Source organism: Myxine glutinosa, chromosome 4 (assembly GCF_964187855.1).
Source record: "Myxine glutinosa chromosome 4, kmMyxGlut1.1, whole genome shotgun sequence".
NCBI classification, from domain to species: Eukaryota; Metazoa; Chordata; class Myxini; order Myxiniformes; family Myxinidae; genus Myxine; species Myxine glutinosa.
Window position 1 is genome coordinate 24,910,355 of NC_136264.1, and position 24,324 is coordinate 24,934,678.

Sequence of the window (24,324 nt, forward strand, 5' to 3'; positions counted from 1 at the left end):
AGCTAACTCCGAGGGCCTTTCACTCACACACCGCAGCCAGGTAGGTGGTCTTTCTGTCTTATATCGACCCCTAACTGGCCTTGCTCCCCCAGCTCTCTCTGGGCTCTGTCCCCCAAATATTCCTGCAGGTCGCACAAGATCTGCCTGCAACCCTCTTATGGTTAAACTGCCAAAATCAAGACTCTCTGCTCACATTCACTCCTTCATTCCCCTTTTCTCCCGCCTCTGGAACAAACTCCATCACTCTCTTCAATCCCACTCCTCCCTCCAGGTCATTAAAACATCTGTTCACCACCATCTCTTATCTTCCCCCATCCAAAACCTTGATCTCTTCTACCCCCGTTAATTCACCCAAGATCCACTTTTTTTTTTGGAAATCCCGACTTCTTTCTTTCCTGGAAGTTCCAGCAGTGTCCATGTGTTTTATACCTTTCCCACCCCCTTCCCCCGCCTTCCCATGCCTCCTCCCCCCAAGCCCTCTCCCTCCCACAGATCTTCCGTTGTCCCTGTTCTCTGCTGTTGTACTTGTATGCTTCCCTCTCTCTCCCCCCCATCTTGTCTCACGCTCCCCTTATTGTATGTTTTGTGTGTCCGTTTGTCCTTTTTTGTGATTGATGTTAGTTGTTACACGAACCTCGATCTTGTATACAAAAAAAACAAAAACAAACAAACAAAAAAACACTGAATCGAATAAATATTTGAACTGACATAGTGTTCCTTTCATCTTTGTTTTGGCATACTGCATCGAGAGGAGTGGTTAATGGTGAATTATTGATATTTGAATATAAAGATCCCAGTTTCAATATGTCTCTACCCTATGGTGACTGGGGTTGGGGATTTGAGGGAGGGAAATTATTTTGGAAAAATAATTTTGGAAGCAGGGAAAAAATTATGCAAATTGGAGCGCAAAATTATGTTTTTCCCCTGGGCGTCAGACACCATCAGTATGCCTCTGGTGAGCACGTCTATAAAGTTTGTACTACATTTGTAAATCAGTAGTAGAACATCTTTGTATATTTCTAAAAAAGTAAATAAACAAGTATTAAAAACTTTTTTTTTTAATGTAAAAGGATGTAGGGATGTTACTCCAAAAAGTATGGAAACAAGGTCGAGATGATCCCAAGATATCAGGCATTTCTTATTGGATTTTGATCCAACTAAGTGTGCACAATGGCTTTATCAAGCCTTAAATCATCATATTCCACGCACATTTTATGCACATGCCACATATTGTCTGTAATGCATCATTGAAATAAAAATGTCAAATTTGACCCTTTTGACCTTGAAAACGACCTCAAGGTCAAGACTGAAGCCAAGTCAATGGCACGCCATCGCAAATCCTCACAAAAAGCAAAGTTGAAAGATGGTAAAATATTCCACCAAGAATGACCCAATGTCAAATTTTGAGTTGGAAAAACCTTCGGTTTCGACGCCGAAAACTCCGAGTCTCCATGGTCAAATTAAAAACAAAATCATTACATATTTCATGGGTCCCCCATTGCTGATCACATATACAGTTTCATAAACACATCTTTAAATGTGAATGTACAAAAGAGCACGCACAGCTGTAAGGACGAAGGACGGGAACAGTGGTGAGTTTGAGGTGAAGGTGGGAGTGCATCAGGGGTCGGTACTAAGTCCACTACTATTTGTAGCTGTGATGGAGGTGCTGGCTCAGACCGTAAAGGAGGGTTTACCGTGGGAGTTGTTGTATGCAGATGATCTGGTGTTGATTGCGGAAAGTATGGATGGACTGAAGGAAAAGATGAACAAGTGGAAGGAATGTATGGAGACAAAAGGTCTGAAGGTGAATATCGGAAAGACAAAGGTGATGGCAAGTGGTAAAGCATATAGTGAGGTGGAAAGAACTGGGAAGTGGCCGTGTGCTGTGTGTAGGAAGGGTGTCGGAGTGAACTCCATTCAATGTACAATGTGTGCTGAGTGGGTTCATCAAAAATGTAGTGGTCTGAGAGGGTCATTAACCAGTGTGGCAGCTACATTCAAATGTAAGGTGTGCACAGAGGGAGCTGCAGATGGAGGAAATGTTGAGTTGGATCTTGGAGACGGCGTGAAGCTGGAAGGTGTGAAAACATTTTGCTACCTCGGAGACATGCTGAATGGAGAAGGTGGATCAGACTCGGCAACGGTTGCTCGAGTGAGATGTGCATGGAAGAAGTTTCGGGAACTGAGTGGCGTGCTGATGAGGAGGAGAGTGTCGCTGAAGCTGAAGGGAAAGGTGTATGCTGCATGTGTGAGAAGTGTTATGATTTATGGGAGCGAGACATGGGTAATGAACGTAGAGCAGCAACGAAGGCTGGAAAGGGTGGAAATGCGAATGGTTCGATGGATGTGCGGAGTATCGTTGAGAGAGAGGAAGACAAATGATGAATTGCGAAAGATGATGGGAATATTGCCTGTGATTGATGCTGTGAAGAGGAACAGGTTGAGATGGTTTGGTCATGTATTGAGGAAGGATGAAAGTGACTGGTTGAGAAGAGTGATGGAAGTTAATGTAGAAGGAAGTAGAGGACGGGGAAGACCGAGAAAGACTTGGCTAAAGATGGTGGAAGAAGAAATGCGGGCAAGGGGGTTAACAAGGAGAGATGCAGAAAATAGGGCAAAATGGAGAAGATTGTCATGGGGACCGCAAGGCTAACCCCCGCTCTAGCAGGGAACATGGCCTTAAAATGCATGTTGTTGTTGTATCTTTAAATGTGACCATGGTTGCATTTTTCGGTCATTCACCTTTTGACCCTCCCCTAGGACCTGGGGGGCGGAGCCAAAAATGATACCGCTCTTACACCTTCTTGCCCTGTGGTGATCATAACTACCAAGTTTGGTGAATTTCAAACATTTTTATTTTTTAAAAACATTTTAAAATGAAACTTTAGTCCCGAAAAGGGGAGGCATGAAATGTGCAACGATTTTTTGAATTTGACCCCCGGTTCATGCTCGATGGGTGGGAAATTGGGGTCACAGGGGTCAAACCATTAGATTTTTAAACTCAAAATTTCATGTTCGGTATATTACTGGAGGAAGTTTTTGGCATCGTTTAACTTGCATCGAGTGGGAAGCGTGGAGATTTGCGATGACGCGTCATCGACTTTGCTCCAGTTATTATTAATTTCCCTGCAGCAAGAACGGATCATATTCCAGGAAAACTCAATGTGCCACGAGCACATCCACAAAGAATATTTATTGTGCCACTGCATATAAAACTTGGCCTAATGAAGAACTTTGTAAAGGCAATGAGTGTTGAAGGTGTGAGACTTATTTACCTGAAAGAAAAAAAATTGGAGCAATTTTAACCGAAGCCAAATTGAAATTCAGGATTTATTGTCCGATCCCGTCGTCCAATCAAAGCTGAACGCACTTGGAGCTGGCTGCATGGGAGGCTTTCAAACTGGACGTCTCCCCAGCCAACCTTAGAGCTACAAGCGATGAGAGGTTCCACTAATATATCAGCACAATGGAGACGCACTATCGGGGGAGTTTCAACCCCCAACATGACGGGGGACCACTGCTGGTTTCTTCAGAGGCCAACCCGCTGCCAGTCACAAGCGTATAAGCAGGGGCTTAAAGTATTTTTTCAAAACAGTTAAATGCATACTTCCGCGATGCTCAAAATACAAATGTAACTAAAAATCCTGACGCACCGAGTGAATTCTCAATGCAATACTGTTCCCCACTCTGGGCCGGTCCTCCTGCCTCACACCTAGCTCGGCTTAACGCTGTTGAAACCAAAGCGTTCAGAATCATTGGAATCTCCGACGATGAAGCTACCTCCGAGGACCTTTCACTCACTCACCGCAGGCAGGTTGGTGGTCTTTCTGTCTTCTACCGACTCCTCTCCGGCCTTGCTCCTCCAGCTCTCTCTGGGCTCTGTCCTCCAAATATTCCTACAGGTCGCACAAGATCTGCCAGCAACCCTCTTATGGTGAAATTGCCAAAATCTAGGCTCTCTGCTCACCTTCACTCCTTCATTCCTCTTTTCTCCCACCTCTGGAACAAACTCCCCCACTCTCTTCAATCCCACTCCTCCCTCCAGGTCTTTAAAACAGCTGTTCACCACCATCTCTTATCTTCCCCCATCCAAAACCTTGATCTTTTATACCCCCCGTTAATTCACCCCAGATCCACTTTTTGAAATTCCGACTTCTGTCCTGGAAGTCCTAGCAATGTCAATGTGTTTTATACCTCTCCTGCCCTCCCCCCAAGCCCTCTAACTCCCACAGATCTCCCGATGTCGCTGCTCTCAAATGTTGTACTTGTGTGCTTCCCTCTCTCTCCCCATCTTGTCTCCTGCTCCCTTTATCTTATGTTTTACGTGTCATTTTGTCTTTTTTTACGTGTCATTCACCTCGGTCAATTACACCAGAGGGTAGCAGAGGGAAAGTTTCTTTTTGTCGGCCAGTGTATTCGTTCAAGCCATCACGAGGCCGAAAGCCTGAGCTGACGGACCACGTACTCGTTAAATGTCATCAGAAAATGGGCCATTAGATCGTTTCAGTCAAAACTCAAGTCACTTGCACTTTGAGCTATCCTCGAGTGATCCCCAGACAAAAGTTAGGGCTCACAAGATGGACAATTGTTTGTGCGACAATGAACACAAGGCAAACTCTGTTGACTGAGCATGTATTGAACAGCCCAGAACAGAAGTAGGCCATGCAATGAAAAAAACCAAGGTGTGTGGAGGTCTAGTTATCCGCAAGAGGTAACTAGCGATTGCTAACACACCAGGTTACTAAAGGGATTTATAAACAAGCACTTGAAGTTCTCCATGAAGAGTTGTCCAAACGAAAGTTCAACATTATATTTATTTAAATGAAACTTTCCTGACAGTGTGGGGCTTGTGGTTGGATGACGTCACGATGACGTCATCGCATCACCTTTCCCACCGCACAAATGGGAAACCAAAGGAGCGGTTTTCTTTACAGACCGTGGAATCGGTGAAGATCGCAGATTGGACGTCGTTGTCACAGTCGCTTTGGGTCGAGCCGCTCGAGGGACACCAAAGGACGCAGCAGGTCGGCCATCGCTCGGACAGCGTTGGCACCACCCTCGCCGCCTCCGGGTCCGGCCCAGCTCACCTCCACGAGATGAGACGCCGTCAGGGGTTCGGGGGGAGTCGGAGATCCGGGCTGCGGCAGGCGGCACAGCTTGGACACGGCGACCTTGACTCGGCCGCGGCGAAACACGTGACCCCGCGCCGTGTACTCGTAGTCCAGCGCGAATCCCATGTGCGCGAGGAGCGCGTGCGCCGACTCCGACACGTGCACGTCCACGCATGCGCGGACCGTGGCGATGCGCGCGCGCTCCCCGCTTTCCGCCTGGCCGAGGTATCGCAGCAGGTGCGGGTAATCGGGCCGATCGAGCGCCGTTCGGGTCCGCAGCGTCAGGGTCGGCGCGCCCTGCACCCTGAGGACCCAAACCGCCTCGCGGTCGGTGAAGCTCTCCGGGTCGAGGTTGTCACAGACGCCTCGGAGGCGGGCGATCAGGGCATCCAGGGACGAGTCCAGCACGCTCCCCTGCAAGAGGTACTCGGTCGTATTGACGCTTCCTCCAGTCAACGGCTGCACCGCGATATGCTCGTCCATGCTCGACAGGCCGATAATTCAACTTCCGGCAGCGAAGTACAGTATTACCAACTCCAATAACCCAGCCTTCCGGGCCTGAATCCTACACCATAATACAGGATGATCGTTATTTTGAGACGACTTTAATAACTTGTATCGATAAGTATAGGAAACATTAAAAAAAAAAAAACCATTCGCTTGAAAAGACGAACGCCATCTTTACTAACTGAATACCTACCAATACACCTCCGATTACGATTTCTTCGTTTACCTCGTAACTCGTATTGATTTTATCAATATATAAAATAGCCGGCTAACAACTAGATAGAGACGTGATACCGAACTGTATTACACGTAATTAACAAGACTGCTGCATTTGTTATTCTCAATTCAAATGGTGAGGCGGATTCACCTTGGGAAAAGCGGAATACTCCGCAATGCGACACCACGCGGTCTCCAGGCGAGACAAGACAAACCCGTGGCATTTGGTCGGATCTCGGATACCATTCTGGCGGTAATGGGTAATCGAACGATTAGACTCATCTAGGCAACGTTTTCATTCCCATGTCGATCCAAAGTACACGCTGAACGGTTGAACCAAGCCACCTATACCCCTGTTTGGCATTAGTAATCCTATAATAATACGATAAAATTGCTTTTTTTACTCCCACGGGGCCGGGGGAAGGAGCACTGGGGCACCCAATGGTGTGACCGCATAGCGGTCTCGTCATGACGTAAAACAACGAGGGGTGAGAAGTGCGTGAGAGTTTACACAGACGCACAGGTGAGGGGGTGCAACGAATGGAGCTGAAGACGAATTCCTAATGGAGGAAATGTTCGAAGGAGGGAAGAACTAAGAAGAGGAAGGAGGGAAGACGACGAGGAGGGGAGGGGGGATAGGCCGTGGGATGGAGAAAGGAATGTGACCATGAGGCGAGAGAGAGGCAAATAATCGAGTTCTGCGAACGTTGGGGAGAAGAACAGGCGGCGAGGGACTTGGAGCTGTGGGAAAGGTATTTTACATCGGGGATTAAATGGGATCCGGGCGGCTCGGGAATGCGGCGGGGGGTTCTGGTGCTCCGTGGGGAATCATAAAACATGAACATCCATGTGCGCCTGGGGCTGGAGCTGCGAGAACCTTTTGGAAAGTTATCCTCGGGAAACGAAACGATGGATGACGAGCTGTGTCGTTGCCGAACTCGGACCCGGCGCTCTCCCTCTGGCTGCATCTGCCTCGACTGTTCTCAAACTCGAAAACAAACACTGAGGTTGTTTTCACCCCTGTCTGTCTGTCTGTCTGTCTGTCTGTGAACAGGATATCTTAAAAAGTTGTGGACGGATTCGGCCGAAACCTGGTGGACAGGTAGGGTGTGTGACGAGAAAGAATCGATTCGATTTTGGTGAAGATCCGAATCTGGATGCGAGAATTATTTTTTTAATGTAAGTGATTTTTACCATTGAGCGATGGCGCCAAAACGATATACTGCACGATATTTCAAAAAGTTGTGGACGGATTTGGACGAAACTTGGTGGACTGGTTGGGTGTCTGACAAGGACTAACCGATTCGATTTTGGTGAAGATCTGAATATGGATTCGGATTTGAGAATTATTTAATTTTTAAGTGATTCTTCACCATTGGGAGATGGGGCCAAAAACGATACATAGCGGGATATCAAGAAAAGTTATGGATTGATTTGGACGAAACTTGGTGGACAGGTTGTGTGTGTGACGAGGAAGAATTGGTTCGATTTGGATGAAGATCCGAATCTGGATGCGATAAAAAAATTTAATGAAGTGATTTTTACCATTTAGCGATGGGGCCAAAACGATTAATTGCACGATATTTCAAAAAGTTGTGGACGGATTTGGACGAAACTTGGTGGACTGGTTGGGTGTCTGACAATGACTAACCGATCGATTTTGGTGAAGATCTTAATATGGATTTGGATATGAGAATTATTTAATTTCTAAGTGATTCTTCACCATTGGGAGATGGGGCCAAAAACGATACATAGCAGGATATCAAGAAAAGTTATGGATGGATTTGGACGAAGCTTGTTGGACAGGTTGTGTGCGTGACGAGGACTATTCGATTCGATTTTGGTGAAGATCTTAATATGGATTTGGATATGAGAATTATTTAATTTCTAAGTGATTCTTCACCATTGGGAGATGGGGCCAAAAACGATACATAGCGGGATATCAAGAAAAGTTATGGATGGATTTGGACGAAGCTTGTTGGACAGGTTGTGTGCGTGACGAGGACTATTCGATTCGATTTTGGTGAAGATCTTAATATGGATTGGGATATGAGAATTATTTAATTTTTAAGTGATTCTTCAGCATTGGGAGATCGGGCCAAAAACGATACATAGCGGGATATCAAGAAAAGTTATGGATGGATTTGGACGAAACGTGTTGGACAGGTTGTGTGTGTGACGAGGAAGAATCGATTCAATTTCGTGAAGATCCGGATCGAGCTAATATATATTTTAAAGTAATTCTTCACCATTGAGTGATATGGCCAACCAGGTGGAGGTATGCTCTCTCATGAGTGCCGTTCTGGTATGTATTGCAACATAAACTCACATGACGCTATTTTGTTGCGATTTTTAATCATTCAAACGAATATGGTAGCAGATAAACCATCATTTACAAAACCGTCCAATTTATCAACCCAAGTACGAGAATAATACGACTCAATGGATTTAACCCTTTCACTGCCACGTTTGGAAACAGGTTCCAGGGCCTTGAGGATCGAGATCGTATTTCGTTCCTGATGTGCAACACCGAGGTCTTTAGCACCATCAGAACGATAGAGTCGTATGTGTTTTCGACAGTCTGAAGCTCATTGAAGAGCTTGTACAAACATCGTAAATGCATGATGAATGGACATCAGGAGACATCGGTGTACCCTCAGAAAAATTACAAGGACATTCTAAAAGACAATGGACAAGCCAAATCGATGTAGTCTCACGAGATTTGAACGTGGGATTCCAACACCGTGAGCTCGCTATGTTATCGGGGGTGAGCGCTGAACCAGGCCAACAAGAAACAATGGCGGGGATGTATTAAACAGGGAGTGCTTGAAAACCTGGCAAGAATCTCTTACTTTCTCAGTTTTGAAAAGAAAACTGTGACTTGTTTTGTTGAAATGCATCCATTTTAGTGCTTTACTTTGGATCAGTCATATATATATATATTGTTGTATGCAGATATATATATATATATATTGTAGGATTTGAGATATTAAATGTTCTCAACTGATGAAAAACAGCTGTTCAGAGATTTTATGAAAAAAACAAAACATTCTTTCTTTCCTTCAATGTTTATTGTCATTTTCCCTCGAAATCCTGATCTTTTCAGCCGACAAGATGGTGCAGAGGGAGTGCATTTGCTTTAGAGTGGGCTAGTCTGGGTTTGATTCCCGACCCGACTATAAACTGTCAGATTGGTGTTTCACAGACAGGGAGTTAGTTGCGTCACAAAGTACGCCGTCACTTGGATTGCCATTAAGCTGGGTGTCCCATCTGCTAGCATTAGTTGGTGAACGTTAAACATCCCGTGGTGTCTTTCGTGAATAATAGGTGAGTTATTGCCGGCACACTGAACAAATTACAAATTTCTGGCACAGTCGAATGTTGCAAGTCTCACCAGCCGGATTATAAAAGACCGATCCCCCACATTGGGAATCATTTGGGCCCTTTAAGAAAATAATGAAAACATGTAGTCCATATTATTTTGAGAGATGAAAATTTAAATATTAACACAGTTGTTAACTTTTATTTTGGAACAAAGTTTGATTTTAAAATGATAAACATTTGAAGTCTGTGTCACCATCCCCACTTTATTCATGAAGAGTTGATAAGAATGTTTTGTGGCCTAGCATGGAAGGTCGAGGGAATTGAATTGGATGATTGTTCAATTAAAAGCAGAAGATTGTTGCAAAAAGGACTCGTAAAGGAAATCTGTTAAAAAATATTGTTGGAGAAAATGTTTTAAATGTTTTGTTCATTTCAACAATCAAGTTTTTACAGCGAGCGACATATTTCATTTTAGAATTCCCAGAAAGTGCCAAGAAGGTTAATATCTTGTACATTAAAAATGTAATGAAGCTGCATGCGTACGAAGCCTTCGAACCCATTGGCTGAGGAGCTGTCTTGACCTCACCCACAAGAATTATCAGGAATAAAATCAAATGCCCACCATATTGACTTTCTGGTAAGCCTAAGCCATCTTTGGAAGTCTCATATTCACAATTTTAATTATCTGAGCTATATAACCACAATGCGTTGTCTATGCACATTTAAGCAGTTGGCATGATTTTGCTTCATGTAGTAAACGGGGTTATTTTTCTTTCATTTTTGGGAGCAATCGAGACCTGTCTGGCCCATACACTGCCCAAATAAAGGAATGAACAATGATAAATGAATGTTTTTGTATGTCATTTTGGTTTTAGCCTGAACTTGAATTTTAGCATTGCAATACAGCCCACTGAAGAGCCTTTCCCGTTTGTTTGGCAACGACGTCAGTTCCCAGTAGAGCTCGCATTTGGCACAACAATAAACAAATAAGGCTCAAGATTAAACTTTGCAAAAAGTTGGAGTAACTTATACCTGCATGATCCAGTTTTCACACATGGCCAACTATATGTTGTTGTTTCCTGCATTTGCCGTCCACAAAATATTTGGTTCGCAGTAGCAGTAGATTAATTCAACAAAACCCGAAACATTGTACAATAAATGCTTTGAATTTTTTGTTGAAAAAAAAAAATGGGTTTTTTTCCTTTTTTTTCTTTTTCTTTTTTTATATACAGGATCGAGGCTCGTGAAAGAGCTAACATTTATCACACAAAAAATCAAACAGACACATAAAACATATAATAAGGGGAGCGGTAGACAAGATGGGGAGAGAAGGGGAAGCACACAAACACAACATTTGGGAGCAGGGACATCGGGAGATCTGTGGGAGGGAGAGGGCTTGGGGGGAGAAGGTGTGGGAGGGGGGGGGGGGGGGGAGAGAAGTATAAAACACAAGGACACTGCAAGGACTTCCAGGAAAGAAGTTGGTATTTCAAAGTGGATCTGGGGTGAAATTAGCGGGGGCAGAAAAGATCAAGGTTTTGGATGGGGGAAGACGAGAGATGGTGGTGAACAGCTGTTTTAAAGACCTGGAGGGAGGAGTGGGATTGAAGAGAGTGAGGGAGTTTGTTCCAGAGGTGGGAGAAAAGAGGAATGAAGGAGTGAAGGTGAGCAGAGAGTCTTGATTTTGGCAGTTTAACCATAAGAGGGTTGCTGGCAGATATTGTGTGACCTGCAGGAATATTTGGGGAACAGAGCCCAGAGAGAGCTGGGGGAGCAAGGCCGGAGATGAGTCGGCAGAAGACAGAAAGACCACCAACCTGCCTGCAGTGAGTAAGTGAAAGGCCCTCACAATCAGCTTCATCGCGGGATGCATAACCGATAACCGATAAAAACAAAATCTCCATCCACCTTTGGTGGCGGAGGTAAAGAGAGCAATGATGTTTCCTAAAAGCCCAACTCTCGTGATCTCTGTTGCGCATACAGCCCTTTACTCTTAGAACCTCCAAGGTCATTCCTCAATCACGTGGCTGCTCTTGTCATTGGCTGTCCCGCTGCAAACAAGCAAAGCACCCATAAAAGTGTTCCGCCCCTCTCCAGGGCTCCACAGCACACGACACCACCGACCTCGCCTGTAGTCCTTGGACAAAATGGCCTGTGTTGTTTCCCATGGAAGTGTATTGTGCTTTCCTGATGCATTTGTGCCCACAAGTCCTCCATCTGGCCTTACCTGTACAGGGGGCTTCACATAATACAACCTCACCCGATTCTGCTCTGTAGTGGATGAATACCTCCATAGTGGATGAGTACGATTGTGAACTTCCACCTTTGTGGCAACAGTTTGGGGAAGGCCCTTTCCTGTTTCAGGATGACAATCCCACATGCACAAAGCAAAGTCCATACAGAAATGGTTTGTTGAGATCGGTGTGGAAGAACTTGTGCCATACGTGTCACTGTCATCAAGCATATCTGAATAAACATCTTCCGTCTTAATTTCTAACAGAAAACTATCCGTATCCATATGAAGTAGAAACATTACCGTCTTATTTAAACATTATTTAAACATTATTAAACATAAAACAGAAACATAACGTCCCGTATACCGTATAACTGGGTTGATTATATAATTTTGATGCTTGCTTCCAAGATGTAACAAGTTTTATGCATCGTCTATTCCTAAGATTTTCCATCGTCTTTCCAAATACAGCATTATTCATCAATTTATAAAAAATCTTTCTCGGCAGCAGTTTTTGCCTCGGTTCTCCTTTGAGTGTTCAAATCAATACATATGACTTCATCCAATGACTTGTTTAGAATAGGTACACCGTATCCCTGCGTGTCGTAAGAGGTGACTAAAAGGTTGGCGTCAGGAAGGGCATCCAGCCATAAAAACATTGCCTCATAAAGAGGAAGTTTGGATTTATGCCAGGAAGAGGAACGACAGACGCGCTTTTTATTGTGAGGCAGTTGCAGGAGAAGTACATGGAGAAGAGGAAGAAGTTGTTTCTTGGGTTTGTTGATCTGGAGAAAGCATTCGATAGGGTTCCACGTGAAGTAGTGACGGGCATTGAGGAAGTTAGGAGTGGAGGAATGGTTGATCAGAGTAGTGATGGCAATGTACAAAAGAGTGCGCACAGCTGTAAGGACGAAGCACGGGAACAGTGGTGAGTTTGAGGTGAAGGTGGGAGTGCATCAGGGGACGGTACTAAGTCCACTACTATTTGTAGCTGTGATGGAGGTGCTGGCTCGGAACGTAAAGGAGGGTTTACCGTGGGAGTTGTTGCATGCAGATGATCTGGTGTTGATTGCAGAAAGTATGGATGGACTGAAGGAGAAGATGAACAAGTGGAAGGAATGTATGGAGACAAAAGGTCTGAAGGTGAATATTGGAAAAACAAAGGTGATGGCAAGTGGTAAAGCATGTGGTGAGGTGGAAAGAACTGGGAAGTGGCCGTGTGCTGTGTGCAGGAAGGGTGTCGGAGTGAATTCCATTCAATGTACAATGTGCGCTGAGTGGGTTCATCAAAAATGTAGTGGTTTGAGAGGGTCATTAACCAGTGTGGCAGCTACATTCAAGTGTAAGGTGTGCACAGAGAGAGTTGCAGATGGAGGAAATGTTGAGTTGGATCTTGGAGACGGCGTGAATCTGGAAGGTGTGAAAACATTTTGTTACCTAGGAGACATGCTGAATGGAGAAGGTGGATCAGACTCGGCAACGGTTGCTGGAGTGAGATGTGCATGGAAGAAGTTTCGGGAACTGAGTGGCGTGCTGACGAGGAGGGGAGTGTCGTTGAAGCTGAAGGGAAAGGTGTATGCTGCATGTGTGAGAAGTGTTATGATTTATGGGAGCGAGACGGGTTATGAACGTAGAGCAGCAACGAAGGCTGGAAAGGGTGGAAATGCGAATGATTCGGTGGATGTGTGGAGTATCGTTGAGAGAGAGGAAGACAAAATGATGAATTGCGAAAGATGATGGGAATAGAGCCTGTGATGGATGCTGTGAAGAGAAACAGTTTGAGATCGTTTGGTCATGTGTTGAGGAAGGGTGAAAGTGACTGGTTGAGAAGAGTGATGGAAATGAATGTAGAAGGAAGTAGAGGACGGGGAAGACCGAGAAAGACTTGGCCAAAGATGGTCGAAGAAGAAATGCGGGCAAGGGGGTTAACAAGGGGAGATGCAGAAAATAGGGAAAATGGAGAAGATTGTCATGGGGACCGCAAGGCTAACCCCCGCTCGTGCAGGGGAAATGGCCTTAAAATGCATGTTGTTGTTGTTGGTGTGGAAGAACTTGACTGGCCTGCACAGAGCCCTGATCTCAATCCCATCGAACACCTTTGGGATGAATTGGACCACCAACTGCAAACCAGGCCTAATCGCCCAACATCAGTGACCGACCTCACTAATGCTCTTGTGGCTGAATGGAAGCAAATCCCCGCAGCAATGTTCCAACATGTAGTGGAAAGCCTTCCCAGAAGAGTGGAGGCTGTTAGAGCAGCAAAGGGGGGTGGGGAGGGGGGGGGACCAACTCCGTAGTAATGCCCATGATTCTGGAATGAGATGTTCGACGAGCACATACGGGTGTGATGTTCGGATGTCCATATACTTTTGGCCATGTAGTGTATATATATATTGTTACGGATATGGGGGACGGCTCTCCCATTAGCAAGGGGTGATTAGCCCCTTGTCCTGTTAAGCTGGCCGTCTGCCCGGTCCTTGTACTTGTAATGCTCTCCCGCGGGATGGAACGGATCAGGGTTATGGGTCCAGGGTTTATCCCGAATACCTTTATCCGTCCCTCCGCAGACAAGGGAGACAAGTACCGCTCGAACCCCGGTTTTAGATGGACTAGTTGCCGAGCGGTTTTAGCAACCCGAAGTTCGAGCCATTAACAGTACTAAACCCGATCCTAACATTGGCCAAATCGTGCCACAGGTATTCAATGAAGGAAATCACTAAAGCGACCGAATGTGAAGAAGAAGACGAAGGTAGGAAGAACAAATATCATTTATTACTATTATTTACAAGACCAAAAATAACCAAGGAGAATGGAAAGGATAAGAAAATAACTGAACAGAAAGAAGCAAGGAGACACAGTGCAATATTAGCTTATATTAAACAGGCTTAACTTATACCCCGACAGGACAACACAAACAGACTCACACGAATGGGGAATTGCAGGTTGGTTTGGCTTGAGGGAGAAGAAGGTCAAACCACAAGCTGGAAGGCTTGGCAGGGCGCACAGCAAGCCGGTCCTTTTCAGGCTGGGAGCGAGCAGGGCGACGTCGGCACACGTATCTCGTTGCACGCAGCAGGGGCTGGTTGTCGCTGCACGCCTCAGGCTCTTTTGGTCCTCTCCTTCTCTCCAAGTCGTCTGACGCGTCTTTCTCCCTCAATCTCCTGCCTGCGCGATCGTCGCACGTATCTCTCCCTTGGGGGCCGTGCCACCGCGGGTTATATATGGCCCTCCCTTGAACCTTCGCGAAGCTCCTCGATGTTTCTCTCCACACCCTCTCCAAGCCCAACCCCTTGTTCTTGGTTGGTTGAGCGGGGCTGACTCACTCCTCCCCTCTATGACGAGGTGGAGACACACCTTTCTTCTCCGAGGTTACCTCATGCGTAATGGAGTCAAATGCAGCAAAGTGGACGGGAGATGAAAATGCAGCAAAGTGGCTAAAGGAGTCAATTGCAGCAAACCTGGCACTTGGAAGATGCCATGGGGCGTCGGAGGGACCTGTCTTATTTAATTGATGCAACTTAATGAACTAATGGATCACAGAACCTTCAACTACATTTACTAAGGACATAACTAATGAGGGAAATCACAGATTTGCTACATGTGTGCGATGACCTAACTACAGACGGCCTTTGATCTTTGACACTACAATTGGAGGGTGATATTTACAGGGAATATTTACAGCATACAAAAGGGGAAAATTTACATCGAATTACCCACACAATTCCCATATCCCCAACAATATATACATATATTGTTACGTTTGTAGGGGTAGGTGACGAATTGCCATAATGGAGATAGGAATGTATAGATTAGCATGGACTGTGTGACGTGTGGAAGACATCTTGATGTACATAAGCATGGAACCAGTGAGTTTCAGGTTGTTTATGTGTCACCACGCCGAGGGTGGTTTTGTGTTAGTTAAATAGGGCTTAAGGATAATTCCCAGAATGTACTTGCCTCCTGTGATTTTCCCTTCTGTTTTTACATTCACTCGGCCAGCCAGGCAAACGAGCGCTCCATTAAACCATGACAACCGAGATAATGCCGACAGAGACCCAGACAATTAACCCCGCCCCACAAACTGTCTAAGGGACAAGGCCACACCCCCAGAGTGGGACCATGGGCGTGGCAACTATCGTGGCCGGCAGACCACGCGCCGAGCTTCGTCATTAGTGGAGGCCGACCGTGGAGAGATGGGTGGAATGCGGGGATTGGTCGTATGACGTGAGAGAGCTGGAATGTTCGAGGAGGAGTAAAGAGGAAGATTCAATTTCTCTTTCTTTCTCTTGTGAGCCTGGTGTTGGCTTAGCGGTTAGGGTGCCGGCATGGGATCAGAGGATCCTGGGTTCGAATCCCGGTCTATCGCTGAATTAACACCAGGGGGGTTGACTCAGCCTGTCATCCTTCCGAGGTCGGCAAATTGAGGACCAGTTCACTGGTAATTCCCTGTGTGTCATCAGAGGCGACTAACATGGTTGGCGGCAGGAAGGAAGGGCATCCGGCCATAAAACATTGCTTCAAAAAAGGGGACCAAGGTGCCCGAAAAAGGCCAACCCCTGCTCTGTGGGGAAAAATGGCCTCTAAAGGTGGTTCTTCTTTCTTTCTCTGGTGCTGGCTTGTGGCGGGCGGTCGCGTTTCTCGTGTGCGCCGTGAAGGGAACATTTCGGAGCTTTTTGGAGCCTTTGCCACATTGAAGGAGGGGGTGTTGTTCGACTCGGTGGTTCTTCGGGGGAGGAGAGAGCCGTGTCTGGCTTGGCGGTGGAAGCGAGGAGGGGTCGGTTAACTGCTTGCTTCGCGCCTGTGCATTTTCGACGCGCGGTTTCGGTGCCATTGCTGGAGCGTTTCCCGTGTGGGTGGCTGCACGGGTTGCCGCGACCATCAAGCTCCCTGGCGCATTTTTGGGACGCAAAGCTAAGTGCCGGCACTATAAAAAGGGAACAATTCTTTTCTTTTCTTTTATCTTTCCCCAGTGTGTCTGCATTTGTGTCAGTGTGGAGGGTTCCTCAAGTAGAGCTATAGTTTTTTTTAACCTCAACCGTCATTTTTATTGGTTTACAATTATTTCATTAAACCATTATTTGTTGCATTTAATTTATTGTATTGTCGAGTGACAATAAGTGGTGAGGTATTTTGAATTATGTGGTAGTGAGGTGTTTTTAAATGACGTGGTGGTGAGGTGTTTTTAAATCACATGGTGGTGAGTTGTTTTGAATTATGTGGTGGTGAGGTGTTTTTAAATGACGTGGTGGTGAGGTGTTTTTAAATCACATGGTGGTGAGGTGTTTTGAATTATGTGGTGGTGAGGTGTTTTGAATTACGTGGTGGTGAGGTATTTATAATTATGTGGTGGTGAGGTGTTTTGAATTATGTGGTGGTGAGGTGTTTTGAATTACTTGGTGGTGAGGTGTTTTTAAATGACTTGGTGGTGAGGTGTTTTTAATTTCGTGGCTGTCAGGTATTCTTATTACGTGTTTTATGGCTGTGAGGTGTTTTAATTTCGTGGTGGTGAGGTGTTTTTATTCCGTGTTTTATGGCTGTGAGGTGTCTTCAAATTTATGGCTGTGAGGTGTTTTTAATTTTGTGGTGGTGAGGTGTTTTTATTATGTGTTTTATGGCTGTGAGGTGTTTTAAATTACTTGGTGGTGAGGTGTTTTAAATTACTTGGTGGTGAGGTGTTTTGAATTACTTGGTGGTGAGGTGTTTTGAATTACTTGGTGGTGAGGTGTTTTGAATCACGTGGTGGTGAGGTGTTTTGAATTACTTGGTGGTGAGGTGTTTTAAATTACGTGGTGGTGAGGTGTTTTAAATTATGTGGTGGTGAGGTTTTGAATCACTTGGTGGTGAGGTGTTTTGAATTATGTGGTGGTGAGGTGTTTTGAATTACTTGGTGGTGAGGTGTTTTAAATTACTTGATGGTGAGGTGTTTTGAATCACGTGGTGGTGAGGTGTTTTGAATTACTTGGTGGTGAGGTGTTTTGAATCACGTGGTGGTGAGGTTTTGAATTACTTGGTGGTGAGGTGTTTTGAATCACTTGGTGGTGAGGTGTTTTGAATTATGTGGTGGTGAGGTGTTTTGAATTACTTGGTGGTGAGGTGTTTTAAATTATGTGGTGGTGAGGTGTTTTAAATTACTTGGTGGTGAGGTGTTTTAAATTATGTGGTGGTGAGTTGTTTTAAATTATGTGGTGGTGAGGTGTTTTGAATCACTTGGTGGTGAGGTGTTTTGAATTATGTGGTGGTGAGGTGTTTTAAATTACTTGGTGGTGAGGTGTTTAAAATTATGTGGTGGTGAGTTGTTTTGAATCACTTGGTGGTGAGGTGTTTTGAATTATGTGGTGGTGAGGTGTTTTGAATCACTTGGTGGTGAGGTGTTTTAAATTATGTGGTGGTGAGGTGTTTTGAATCACTTGGTGAGGTGTTTTAAATTATGTGGTGGTGAGGTGTTTTGAATCACATGGTGGTGAGGTGTTTTAAATTATGTGGTGGTGAGGTGTTTTGAATCACTTGGTGGTGAGGTGTTTTAAATTATGTGGTGGTGAGGTGTTTTGAATCACTTGGTGGCGAGGTGTTTTGAATTATGTGGTGGTGAGGTGTTTTAAATTACTTGGTGGTGAGGTGTTTTAAATTATGTGGTGGTGAGTTGTTTTAAATTATGTGGTGGTGAGGTGTTTTGAATCACTTGGTGGTGAGGTGTTTTGAATTATGTGGTGGTGAGGTGTTTTAAATTACGTGGTGGTGAGGTGTTTTAAATTATGTGGTGGTGAGTTGTTTTAAATTATGTGGTGGTGAGTTGTTTTAAATTATGTGGTGGTGAGGTGTTTTGAATCACTTGGTGGTGAGGTGTTTTGAATTATGTGGTGGTGAGGTGTTTTAAATTACGTGGTGGTGAGGTGTTTTAAATTATGTGGTGGTGAGTTGTTTTAAATTATGTGGTGGTGAGGTGTTTTGAATCACTTGGTGGTGAGGTGTTTTAAATTATGTGGTGGTGAGGTGTTTTGAATCACTTGGTGGCGAGGTGTTTTGAATTATGTGGTGGTGAGGTGTTTTAAATTACTTGGTGGTGAGGTGTTTTAAATTATGTGGTGGTGAGTTGTTTTAAATTATGTGGTGGTGAGGTGTTTTGAATCACTTGGTGGTGAGGTGTTTTGAATTATGTGGTGGTGAGGTGTTTTAAATTACGTGGTGGTGAGGTGTTTTAAATTATGTGGTGGTGAGTTGTTTTAAATTATGTGGTGGTGAGTTGTTTTAAATTATGTGGTGGTGAGGTGTTTTGAATCACTTGGTGGTGAGGTGTTTTGAATTATGTGGTGGTGAGGTGTTTTAAATTACGTGGTGGTGAGGTGTTTTAAATTATGTGGTGGTGAGTTGTTTTAAATTATGTGGTGGTGAGGTGTTTTAAATTACGTGGTGGTGAGGTGTAATCGTCCCAAACCTCCAGTCTGCACCTACCCCTCCCCTATGTGTGTGCTGAGGGGTTCTTTCTTGAAAAAAAACATTCAACCTAAATCTTCAACCTAAATTGCCTATAAAAATGTAATATCACAAACACAACAAATACATTTGTGCAAAATAATTGTTTGTATTATGATTGGTGTAAATCATGACAACACAGCAACGCAGGTACAGTCAGGTGCAGTCATTTTAGCCTCAGCAAAAATAAGCCCGTTCCTCAGTAACGACGCTTGGTGAGGCGATCACCACCACATAATTTAAAACACCTCACCACCACATAATTATAAATACCTCACCACCAAGTAATTTAAAACACCTCACCACCACATAATTCAAAACACCTCACCACCAAGTGATTCAAAACACCTCACCACCAAGTGATTCAAAACACCTCACCACCACATAATTCAAAACACCTCACCACCAAGTGATTCAAAACACCTCACCACCACGTGATTCAAAACACCTCACCACCACGTGATTCAAACACCTCACCACCAAATAATTAAAACACCTCACAACCATAAAACACATAATAAAAACACCTCACCACCACAAAATTAAAAACACAAAACATATTACCCACATACATTTTATAGTCCATTGTATAATTTAAATAAACATAAATGCAAATTTCGCATGTGGAAAAAGTAAGTACACCCTTGGCTCTAATAGGTGGTATTGCCCCCTTTGGCAGAAACAACCTCAAGGAGGCGTTTCTTATAACTGTCTACCTGTCTCTGACATCGACTGGGAGAAATTTTTGCCCACTCCTCCATGCAGAATTCTTTCAGCTGTGCGATGTTTGAGGGGTTTCTTGCATGCACAGCTCGTTTCAAATCCCCCCACAACATCTCGATGGGATTTAGATCCGGGCTTTGACTTGGCCATTCCAGAACCCTCCATTTCTTTCTTTTCAGCCATTCCTTGGTGGATTTACTGGTATGTTTAGGGTCATTGTCATGTTGCAAGGTCCACCTTTGGCTGAGCTTCAACTTTCCGACAGATGGCCTCACATTATCCTCAAGAACCCTCTGGTACAATGAAGAATTCATAGTGGATTCTATGATGGTGAGCTGCCCAGGCCCTGATGCAGCAAAGCTGCCCCAAACCATATTTCCACCTCCATGCTTTACAGTTGGTATCAGGTTCTTGTGGTCAAATGCTGTCTTTGGTTTTCGCCAAACATGTCTTCTGGTACTGTGGCCAAATAGCTCTACCTTTGACTCATCTGTCCAGAGCACATTGTTCCAGAAGTGCGGGTCTTTGCCTCGGTGTTCATTGGCAAACTTTAGTCTTGCCCTGATGTTCTTTCTGGACAGCAAAGGTTTCTTCCTGGCACACCTCCTATGTAGATCAAATTTGTGCAGGCTCTTTCTAATGATAGACTCGTGCACTTTGACATAAACAGTGGCAAGAGCTACCTGTAGGTCCCGTGATGACATTCTGGGGTTCTGACAGACTTCTTTCAGCATCTTGCGGTCTGCTCTCGGGCTGAACTTGCTGGGGTAGCCTGGGCTGAACTTGCTGGGGCGGCCTGGGCTGAACAAGTTGGCAATTGTTTGGAATCTTCTCCACTTGTAGATGATCTTCCAGCCAGTCGAATGATTGATTTCAAATTGTTTGGAGATCTTTTTAAATCCCTTCCCAGACTCGTAGGCATCTATAACCTTCTTTCTGAAGGCCTCAGAGAGCTCTTTTGATCTGGACATGGTGACGCCGCACACTTCAACAACAAAGGGCAAACCAAACTAAATGTTGGAGGTTTAAATAAGACAGGTTCCTCCAAGATCCTCTCTAACGATGTTCTAATCATTTGCCCCTGAGCTGGTGCACCTGATTCTAATTTTAGGTATTTGAAGTAGTGATAAATGTAGGGGTGTACTTACTTTTTCCACATGCGAAATTTGCATTTATGTTTATTTAAATTATACAATGGACTACAAAATGTAAATGTTTCATGATATTTGTTGTATTATATCACCTTTATCTATTAATATTGTTGAAATGAAGATCAAATAGCTGTATGTTGAAATATGTTGAAAAAGTCCAAACTTTAGAAGGGGTGTACTTACTTTTTCACGTGAGTGTATATATATTGTTGCGGATCTCGAGCTCGTCGACGTACTGAGGGGGGATGAAGCCCTGCTCCCCCTCGAGCTTTGAGTCCACGAGGCCGCTACCCACCCAGCACTCGTGGGGGCGGATTGCTGAGCAATTCCAGCCGCCAAACCCGCAGCGAGCACGTGGAAGGGTTTCCGGTCACAACCCGGGTACCTTCGATACACACGCTGCTGCGAGGATGGGGGCTGGACCTTACATGAGTCACGCTGGTCTGATATGCCCGAGCGGTTTGCGTGTTGCGTAACTCGTGCCGTTAATTACTATGAACCCGATCGAGCGGTTTTAACTCGTGCAATGCGAGGCCAATGGTGAAGGGACAAAAACGGCCAAGTTGGAAACGAGCACAGGTTTATTCACAAATGTACACTGGTGAGAGAAAAGAGACACAGAAGAGAAACTTAACAGTCCTAACTTCCTTTACCCAGACAAGGGCCCTCTGACTCGCTCGGGGAAGCAGAGGAAGAAGAGGACACGCACAAAGCGCGGCCGCTTAGTGCAGTTCGCCCTTGACGGCTCGTTGGGCATTTCCCCCGAGGATGTTCGCGGCAGGGACGTCGGCCTCAGTCGTGCACGAACGGGAATCCATGCAGCATGTCCCGAAGCCAGCGAGGCAAAAGCGCATGTGCAGGGAGTCCAGGCAGGGAGATCGTTGGAGTACAGGGCCAACGAGAGAGATCGTCCTGCGAGAGCCTGAATCCCAAGAGAGCGAGGGCAAAAGAGAGACCAGAGCCAGGGAGAACGGGGGCAGCAGAGAACGAGTTCGGGGGTCCGGGCTGGGTCCTATATCCCCCCGGAGCCCCACTAGAATGTTCCACGGGCCTCCACTGGCCGCCGGGGGTCACGTGTCGTGATAGCCCATCAGTTACTCCCCTTAGTTCTCATTGGCCGCCGTTGCTGGCCACTCCCCTTTAGCTCCCATTGGCTGTTTGCTGCTTACCAGCCACGCCCTCTGGCTCCTCCCTCGGGCCTCCTCGACTTGTCCTAGGCCCACCACATGGCATTCCAGGCCCAATGAGGCCTACCCTTACTTACCTTGCTTAACGCATGCTAACACTGGGAAGGAGACTATACTTCACATTTAATAATAAATAACTGGCTAATCGAGGCTGCATGTTGTGGTGCAACTAACTAAAAGGGGGGTTGCCTTTATTCCAAAAACCACAACAATCTATATATATAAAACACAGTTTGTGTGTGTGTGTGTGTGTGTGTGTGTGTGTGTGTGTGTGTAATGTTACCGATAGACTCCGAAACGGAGAGGCTCACGTGCTTGATATTTGGCATAGACATGGCCATTGAGCCTGGGACGAACATGGCCGAGACAATATTTGACGAGATCCATATTTTTTATTCATATTTACCTCAGCGCATTTCAGCGAAGTACCCGCTAATCTCAGCCAGTCCGAGCAGCTCGCTGATTCGCTCAGAGCGATCACGTGATGTTCCATCCCATCACACGTCACACGTTTGCACGTAATTCAGGGCGAAAAGCCATTGCGTTTTTTCGCCTTCATGCGATCGTGTTTTGTGTCGATTTTGTGCGATATGAATTAAATTTTAATTCATATTTCGTGTTTACGAATTCGAATACGAAGGATTTCCCCTTTCGATTTCGAATACGAATCGAATACGAGCTTGAGCCGAGAGGGCGAATGTACGGGTTGGGAATGTGCGGGTCTCCCTTCCCCCGCCCGGCAACGCCGGTACTGGACGGCATGGGTCACAGGATCGGTGAGTCTCCAAAATCCGCTTCGTACTCTTGCGAAGATGCAAGCTCTTGCGAGAACTGCAACGTCATTGTTGACTGGCCCTCCCCTTCCCTCCCCCTTCCCCCTTCCCCGTCCGTCCTCCCCCTCCCCCGTCCGTCCTCCCCCTCCCCCGTCCGTCCTCCCCCTCCCCCGTCCGTCCTCCCCCTCCCCCGTCCGTCCTCCCCTCCCCCCCACCCTACCCCTTCCCCTTCTCCCCTCCCCCTCCCTATCCCCCTCCCTTTCCCCCCTACCCCTCCCTTTTCCCCTCCCCCTCCCCCTCCCTTTTATATATATATATATATACACGGCTATACACAAACGGCTATACACGCGTGTGTCTGCATGTGTACATCGGCTACTTGGTCCAGATTAGGGCATGAATGACAATGGGTTGGCATTAGGGCATTAATGACAGGATCAACTTTTGCATTATTGAGGGCTTACCCTGTACAGGGTGCATCTTTATTACAGGGTGCAGGCAGCAGAAGCAACCTTCAATGAAAGTAGAAATTGTAATTTTGGCCAAGTATCTTCACACAGTGGCATACCGTTTTTGAAAAGTGTCAACATGTTCAATGTCCACAAGGGAATGCTGACATACGAGAAGCTGGCCTAACAATCCTTTAAGAGTACCGCCAATATTGATGAAACGCCTGCGAAGCACCAGGCTGACCGATTATAGTCAGGTCTGCCATCGAAACCAGGCTCGGCAGCACAAAGGCAAGTACACTAACTCTGAGTTATTGTCAGTACATGTACACTCCAGTCTCTGAAAAGTTCCTTTCTTTTTTTATATGCATGCCCCTCACATTAATTGTGTTTGCATTATTTAATGCTTATACCAAACGCTCTACCTGCCTCCCGCTCTCCCTCACCCACAGCCCAGTCGCCTCTCCGACCCCCCTCAATGAGTAGTGGAATGTTGCTGCAGCAATTCAACCAGATCTTGCCTGTGCTGCTGCTGTCTGTTTGCTTTGCCTCTCACAGCACCCTCAACGGACCCACACAGTAAACCCACTCATAGAATAAGCTGAGAATGCATATACCGATACATTTGTATATTCTGAATGATTTGTCTGCAGTTGCATAACATCGTTTGTTTGTCTCTCAATTACTGTCTCATCGATTATATTTCCTCTTCTTCTGCATCTTCTTTCCATCTGCATTTCTTGGCCTCTGTTTGTCCCAGCTGAGGGGCCCCCCAGGCCCCACATCATTTTCTTATTAGCCGATGACCAGGGATGGGGAGATGTTGGTTACCATAGTGCTGGGGTGCAGACTCCAACCATGGACCGGCTGTCAGGGGAAGGTGTGCGCTTGGAGAGCTACTATGTGCAGCCTCTGTGCACTCCCAGCCGCAGCGCACTTATGACTGGACGGTAAAAAGAAAAGAACATTTCATTTATCGTTTGTTTTAAATGGATAACCCCATAATCCCCATATGGAAGATCGAAAATCATTGCCAGTTTCGTGCAATAATTTGTGTTACAGGTGATAAACAAGGCAGCATTTGTCGAAAGTTTATATTTCAGTGTTTTTCAAGCATGTTTCAACAGCAAAGAACTTCTCTCATTTGTCAAGCCATTCCCAACATTCCCAGCTTCTG

The 24,324-nt window shown here is 45.5% G+C and overlaps 2 protein-coding genes across 6 annotated transcripts in view; one reads left to right on the forward strand and one right to left on the reverse strand.

Annotated features, from left to right (window-relative positions):
- Positions 1-1,042: 1,042 nt before the first annotated feature.
- On the reverse strand, positions 1,043-5,795 carry MED18 (mediator complex subunit 18). Its single transcript, XM_068112003.2, has one exon. It carries the CDS (start codon positions 5,595-5,597, stop codon positions 4,977-4,979), a length of 621 nt encoding a protein of 206 aa, XP_067968104.1. The 5' UTR covers positions 5,598-5,795; the 3' UTR covers positions 1,043-4,976.
- Positions 5,796-6,299: 504 nt separating this feature from the next.
- Positions 6,300-24,324, forward strand: part of LOC137424501 (uncharacterized) — a 62,085-nt gene continuing 44,060 nt past the window's right edge. The window contains exons 1-3 of one of the 5 annotated variants that reach the window (XM_068112005.2): positions 6,434-6,589; positions 23,600-23,726; positions 23,908-24,097. In XM_068112005.2, the coding sequence (XP_067968106.2) occupies positions 24,006-24,097 (92 nt within the window). In that variant the 5' untranslated portion in view covers positions 6,434-6,589; positions 23,600-23,726; positions 23,908-24,005. Of the gene's footprint in view, positions 6,590-23,599; positions 23,727-23,890; positions 24,098-24,324 lie in introns of all 5 variants that reach the window. The other 4 variants (XM_068112004.2, XM_068112006.2, XM_068112007.2 and 1 more) reach the window with 4 other exon arrangements.